The sequence below is a fragment of the Berghia stephanieae genome, chromosome 11 (genome assembly GCF_034508935.2).
Source record: "Berghia stephanieae isolate SIO BIC M18660-M18661 chromosome 11, UCSD_Bste_1.3, whole genome shotgun sequence".
Classification (NCBI taxonomy): Eukaryota; Metazoa; Mollusca; class Gastropoda; order Nudibranchia; family Aeolidiidae; genus Berghia; species Berghia stephanieae.
In genome coordinates this window covers 29,924,684-29,932,238 of record NC_088370.1, presented here as the reverse complement: position 1 = coordinate 29,932,238, position 7,555 = coordinate 29,924,684, and the positions used below count along the sequence as shown (strand labels likewise).

The 7,555-nt window shown below is 37.8% G+C and overlaps 1 protein-coding gene across 2 annotated transcripts in view; it reads right to left on the bottom strand.

Annotated features, from left to right (window-relative positions):
- Window positions 1-351: 351 nt before the first annotated feature.
- Window positions 352-7,555, bottom strand: part of LOC144956511 (uncharacterized) — a 48,427-nt gene continuing 41,223 nt past the window's right edge. For both annotated transcript variants that reach the window (XM_078887058.1, XM_078887059.1), the window contains 2 exons: window positions 6,436-7,555; window positions 352-5,653 (listed from right to left, as the gene is read on the bottom strand). The exon at window positions 6,436-7,555 is cut by the window's right edge and continues 371 nt beyond it. In XM_078887058.1, the coding sequence (XP_078743184.1) occupies window positions 4,444-5,653; window positions 6,436-6,620 (1,395 nt within the window). In that variant the 5' untranslated portion in view covers window positions 6,621-7,555 and the 3' untranslated portion in view covers window positions 352-4,443. The remainder of the gene's footprint in view (window positions 5,654-6,435) is intronic.

The window sequence follows — 7,555 nt, the reverse complement described above, 5'->3', positions numbered from 1 at the left end:
AAAGTTGTCCTTCAAATATCAATGCAATAAAATTACTCTCGATTTGACAAAATCTATCAAACCTGGGGCTTTGCAAAGTCCCAGGTTTGAGAGTTTTTGCCAAAGTTGAGGGTCATTTTAATCGATCGATATGTGGAGGACAACTTTTATGGCCAAAATTTTAAGTATGTATTTTACCACAGTATGGCAGATTAAAATAAAATAAATGTCTTTAAAAAAAAAACTGAATCCGAGTAAGAAAAAAACAACCCAAAAAGACACACACACACACACAGACACACACACACAGACACACACACACACACACACACACACACACACACAATGTAAAACAAACCCAACAGCGAAACCCGTGTTTATTTTATGTTTTATTGTAGACAATAGTAGAAAATATTTCTTTAATTTAAGAGACAAAGTCTGAAATCTCTTGCTTCTGGTCATTTTCATATTTCAAACTCGCATCAATGCGTTTATCACTAATTCTCTCCCCTAGTTGTGTCCAACATAGTGAACACTATTAAGAGGACAAACTAATGTAAACACTATTGAGGGGGGGGGGGGGTCGGTAGTTTCCACGAGTGAACCAAACTTATAAAATCACACATAAATCATGAAAACATCAAATCACAACAATGAGATAGAAGTCCTGAATGGTAAAAGGTCTTTGCAAGTATTCTTTGTCCACCAATAAAGGGGCTGAATTTGGTAGATGATGCATTCACTCAATACTCCAACAAGAATCTTGAGATCGAAGGATGCCAGCTTTCGCGCCTTCGTAAACTCATGGCGGGATACTGACCAACAAATGACGTCAAAATGCCGGTCTTTGGCCACAAAAGAAAACAAATGGTGAGTTGTATTCAATAGCTCAACCAATTGGACCACTTGTTTCCATGAGCACTACTAACTACTAACTAGGCGGTGCAAAAACCAAGTAATGACTTCAAAATGCCAGTCTTTTTGGGTTTCAGTGTCAGGCTATAACTTCGCTGATACTGACCAACAAATGACGTCAAAAGACAAGTCTATGGCCACAAAAAGATGAGAAATCATGAGTTGTATTCAACAGTTCAACCAATGGGATCACTTGTTTCCTTGACCACTACTAAAGACAACTCACTCACAAACTTAAAATGACTTTTTATAATTTATGTACACAATTGTTCAAGAAAATATATTATGATAAAAGATTTGAATTCCGGAATGGGAGCGATCTATATTCATGTTTTCCTCCAACCTAGTCATCGATCACATGATTTGTTGCTGTACAACGATTGGGCATTTCTCTGCTGCTTTGTTTATGAAATTTGTAAACACCCATTAGTCTCGCTGAGCAAAATGACCAATCGTGATGTTGGATATTTCTCAAACTGTGAATTCTTTTCACTTTGTGGGTCATTTTGAACACATATTCAAATGTGGCCAATGACCTCGAGCACATGGAAAGGTAGTATAGATCGCTCCCATTGTGGAAATAAATACACCGTATAGATAGAATGCGCTTGGCCAAGGAGTTCACAACATTGCCATCCGGAAGTATAACGGACCAACACACAAACTCTGTGTAACCATGAACTTTTATAGTCTGTTTAATACAGTTTAGTGAGAACAACTCACAAACGCGGATGGGAAAAACAATAACAAAGGCCTGAGTGACGTCATCTGCATACTATCTATCGATAGTTCGAAGAATACTCATAATTTTGTGTGTTTGTACGATATATCCATCTGGTGGATGTTGTGAGTATTTTACCAAAACGCATAGCTCAATAAAGCATTTATAAAACTGAAACTACGTCTCACATTTTTAGCCATAAATTAAATTAAAACTTAATACAGACCTGCCTATTATTTTTAGAAAAATTCGTAGAATTCAGAAATTTTGGCTAAAATTTCTGAACTTTATGAGCATCTCTAAGGCTAAGGCAACACTGCGAGCGAAGCGGGCGGGACGGAGTGGAGCTGAAGATGTGACTGGTATATCAGCAGCGAAGCAGAGCGGAGCGATAGATTTGACCATTTTTCTTCGCTCACATCCCTCGATGCACACGTATACATTGTCTCCAGTCTACACAGCAGACTCTGAAAGAAATGATTACACATTTAAGCACGGATCGCTTTGAATCGCTCGCTATCCATCGCTCTCCGTGAAGCCACACGAGAAAATCGCTTTGCCCCGCCCCGCTTCGCTTAAGTCTTTAAAACATTGAAAACGAACGTTGATCCAGGACGACATAGATGTAAGGATTTTGAAGAATCATTTATTAATCCTTGCGAGGAATAATCCTTGATTATTTAAGTTAACTATGCCGACTACAATATTATTTATCTCCTAATTTCTAAATTTTCAAGTAGACAAGTCTGCTTAATACCGTTAAGATGCATAGGTGATATGAGACTTTTAAGAAAATTAAATTGGTAAATTTTGAAATATTAACTCTCTCCTTACCAGCCATTTTCAGGATTATCCCCAAAACTTCACATCAACTAATACAAATTTTTATTTTTTTATTACTCAATCACAATAGCAGTAAGTTATTGCGATAAATAATTTCTTTAGTAAAACATGCTCTACAACACACTGTTCAATTTCTTAAAATTTTATGATGTACAAAAAAAATTTGAATAAGAAAATTGTTGGTTATATCGTAACGAATGTGACGATTTTTCTATAGTTGTTAAGGAGAGGGTTAAGGGAAAGTTAATCTAAAATATTCTGTCTTCAGTCTAGACTTGAAGCACTCAATAGTGAAGACTGAGAGAGAATTCCGGATTGGTGGTGCCGCAAAGTAAAATGCACGTTTCAAGAATTTTGTTTTGGATAATTCTTTTTCTATAGTGGTGTGTTGTGAGGAGCGGAGAACCCGGGGTGGCCTGTTCTCCGATATCGATGGCATTATTTGTGCGGCGATGTGGTCTAATGGTATAACACTCGCTTTCGGATCGGAAGGTCTTGGGTTCGAGCCTTGCTTGGCGCATAGTTGAGTCCTCGGAGAAGGCTCTTTACTCATATTCTCTCACCTACTCATGTGTGAAATGAGTACCTGGCCGTTAACAGCGTTGTCTCTGTCCGATAAAAAATGTTATCTCGCCTAACAGGCGTCATGTCCCGACCTAAATGTTAAATGTTGCTGTTGGCCAGGGACTTTCCACTCTTTCTCCCAGATGAATCACATATGAATGTGATCCAACGGTCTCATAATGGTGATAATATGTCGGGTTGTACCAGGCGCTGGGAATTTGAATTTATAGACACATATAGGAAACTTGGGGTTAATCTCTATTCTTTATTAATTTTGGAGAATAAATTGATGAAGTGCGTTTGGCCAAAAAAGCTCATAACAATCCACCAGCCGGATATATCGTCCCAGCACACAAAACTCTGTATAACCTTGTTTATAGTCTGACTAATAGAATTTAGTGAGAACAACTCATAAAAATGACTGGCTAAAAACAATAACAAAAGCTGAGTGACGTCAATTTCGTTCCACCAATACAACTTTTTACATTGCAAAAGACCCAAAGTTTAAAGTTCGTAACGTTATGATATGGAAGTCTCTGCTTGAAAATATCCAAAATGAAATAATGTCCAAATTGATTTGGCAAAGATATCGATAAACACAAAATGAAGGCTTAGGCATGTCCTTTTGTTTTCACCACACTTACAGTCTCCATTATCTTCGATGCACGGAGTTGGGACTTAATCACAAGAATGTTGGACGCTTGCCGTGAATAATGTTTGTTACTTCAAATGTGTCAGTTTGTTCCTAGTATCCAGTTAGTAATGTGTTTCCATAAACCTCTGTCCAGTCCAAGTGTTCTTAGCTTTTGAAGGTCATCGTGTGTGCCAAGGTGCTGAGGCAATTGGATGTTTCCTTGTGTTGTTGAAATCGGTTCTTCAATTGTTGTTTCTAAATATAGATATTTGGTATTTTTTTGAGCTCTAGATTCAATGTGGTTGGAAATGAAGTGACAAGACAAGACAAGACCATGATTTGTAGTTTGCCTTTTATTGGTTCATTCATCCCTATATAATACCATTTTGACATGGTGGGTCACATGTGTGTCAGTACATGACATAATCAGAAGGAATGCGAAAATTTTGAATTTCCATAAGAATATGCTCCCCAGAGCATTTTAATCTTTATTTGAAGTAAATCGAGTGATTTTTCATGGTTATTGTCAGATGTATGGGAAAGGTATCCAGCAACTTTTCTCAAATTTCATACTTTTTCAACTTGACTAGCCGTAAAAATTATTTAGAAGTGAAATTGAGCTTTGATATTTCCCGAAGATTACAAAAAGGGTTGATTTAATCATTTATGACAAGAAATCATTTTTAATAAACAAAAATTGACCTTCTAACTAAACTTGGTAATATCTCAGTTCAAACCTTTTCACCATCCGACTGATTATGTCATCGCTGTAACATTTTGTAAAAGATTAGTAAGGGATTCCATTCAGACCATTGGCGGATTCACCTCGAGACATACTCGACTCTCGACGGAGGAGAGGAACGCGAAACAATTTTTTGAGTTCTCTACGGAACTGCGAATTGCACAGACCGTAAACGATGGGATTTGTGCAGTTGTTGAGGAGATAGAATCGGAGAAAAATGTTGACGAGCACCTCTTGGACTGGCGTCAAGGATGGGTAGAAGGTTTGCCCTTTGTTCTGTCTGATGATGGTGATGATTAGAAAAGGCAGGAATGAGACGATGAACACGGCAGTAATGGCAAAAAGCATCAGTGTCGATTTGGGGGGCCGGATACGTCTTCCGCTGAACCGGAAATGTGGGAAATCTGCGCATGTTGTTTCAACACCGCCGTCTGAGTTCGATCTAGATCTCACATCGGCTAAGACGTAAGTTTTAGCATCTTTCGTGAGCTCAACGCATGTTTGAACTTTGGGCGATTTAGAAGATTGTGGAGGCTGGGACTTCCGGCTATTCAATCTTGATTCGCTTTGCGATCGAGTGATCAAAGCATCATTTTTATCCGTTTCATCATTCGATATTATCGGGTTATTTTTTTCCTTCAGCTTCTTTTGGCGTCGTCGTTTCAGAATAACCCGTCCTATGAGACTGTAGAAGATGGTAAGTATGAGTACACACACGCTGACAGCACACCAAAGGTAAATAAAAAACGCAAATGGGTAAGGTGTGTCATCCATTTCGTTTCGTATATTACAGATAATTGCATTCACAGTTTTACTCACACCGGCACAATCTTTACTGCTACTATTACTGTCGATATCACCAGTACTACTGCTCGAGCTAGTATCAGTACTAACACTACTGACATGATCCGTAATGATTCGTTGACGAGGCAGGGGAACTATTTTACGACCGTATAAAAACAGAGCAGGCCAGGATACTCCTAAACCAATGAATAAACTAACGAGACATGCGACCTTTGACCCGAGCAAGGTCATGGCCTGTCGATGGGGGTGACATATCCGGATGTAACGATCCCATGCGATCGTGAGAAAGATGGCGGATGTAGAATTGTTGATGAAGTAAGTGAAGAATCTGGATAGGCGACATAACCCTTCGTTGGGGAAATAGTAGAAGGAGGAGAGAACGTAAATCTCGGTTGGCATGGTAACCACACAGTTCAAAAGGTCAAGGCAAGCAAGCCAGAAGAGGAATATCCTGTAAAAGATATAATTTTTAAAAAGATTAAGAAAAATATATCATTGCTTGTTTGTATCGATATGGTACTCAGTTTATAATCTGGAAGTCCCAGGTTGGAGTGCTCTTGTACACAAAGCTAAGTTAATTACTTGGACAAGACTCTTACTTTCCAAACTATACTCAGGTGTAAAATGAGTATCAGGCCGTCGACCTGAAAAAGCTTAATCTCAGTCCGAATAAAATCATAATATTTTAAGTCAAATTAATTCACTGGGAATAAGTTTGGATTGTTGATCGATTTGATGGTCTAAGGTTGTCATAGAATAATTCTCTACGAATTTCCAGCGCTTCATGATTTGAGTCGAGGGTTTAGTGATCAAGATTCGATCGAAAACCGGGGCTCAGTTTGTATATAGTGTGCGCTTGGCTATGAAACTCACAACATTGCCATCCGGAAGTGTAACAGACCAACACATAAGATTATGTGTAACCTTAAACGTTTTTAGTTTAGTTAATACAGTTTAGTGAGAATAACTCATAAACATAGATGGCAATAAACAATAACAAAGGCCTGATTGACGTCATCTATATTTTAATTTGTCGAAAATTTCTTTTCCTCAAAAAATAAAACTAATTGGCGGAACTTTTCAGAGGACTTTAACTTCAAGATGAATATCTTTTAAAATCGAATCTTCCTTAAGAAAAGTTAACATCATACTTTGTTTATCAGTAGTGTAAACAAGCCTTTTAAACCAAATACGTACATAGTTGCTGTCTTAATTGAACTATGACGCACTTACCTTGTAGTCGTGTTGTGCCATCGCCATCCGTAGATAAAAATCGCAATGGGATTTCCCACAACCCCAATGATCATCAGGACGACAGAATAGAATATGGCAGGTGCGAGTAAGGATGCCTTCTCCTTATTGACCCCCTCAAGAATGGACCTGTCATCTTGATAAGTTATGCAGAAAGTCGAATTCATTGTTGATCACAAGAGGTCATAGAACTGTTATGCAGGAAGTCGAATTCATTGTTTAACACAATAGGTCATAGAACTGTTATGCAGGAAGTCGAATTCATTGTTTATCACAAGAGGTCATAGAACTGTTATGCAGGAAGTCGAATTCATTGTTTAACACAAGAGGTCATAGAACTGTTATGCAGGAAGTCGAATTCATTGTTTATCACAAGAGGTCATAGAACTGTTATGAAGGAAGTTGAATTCATTGTTTAACACAAGGGGTCATAGAACTGTTATGCAGGAAGTCGAATTCATTGTTTAACACAAGAGGTCATAGAGCTGTTATGCAGTAAGTCGAATTCATTGTTTAACACAAGGGGTCATAGAACTGTTATGCAGTAAGTCGAATTCATTGTTTAACACAAGGGGTCATAGAACTGTTATGCAGGAAGTCGAATTCATTGTTTAACACAAGAGGTCATAGAACTGTTATGCAGGAAGTCGAATTCATTGCTTAACACAAGAGGTCATAGAACTGTTATGCAGTAAGTCGAATTCATTGTTTAACACAAGAGGTCATAGAACTGTTATGCAGTAAGTCGAATGTTTAACACAAGAGGTCATAGAACTGTTATGTAGTAGGTCGAATTCATTGTTTCACACAAGGGGTCATAGAACTGTTATGTAGTAAGTCGAATTCATTGTTTAACACAAGGCGTCATAGAACTCTTTGATCTACTTTTAGTGATTGACGTCATTATGTCGTTCATATCAGTGGAAATATTATAATAATGCTCATATGATTTCCAGAGAACATTCTAATATTAAAAACGTCTGAAGATGTGTGAAGTTGGATCTCAAATCGAGGCTTGCTGACTTTTTGAAATGTTTTCTTCCACAAAGATTATTTCTGTTTCGTCTGGAACTTTGTCATAAAACCCTTTCAGATTTTGATA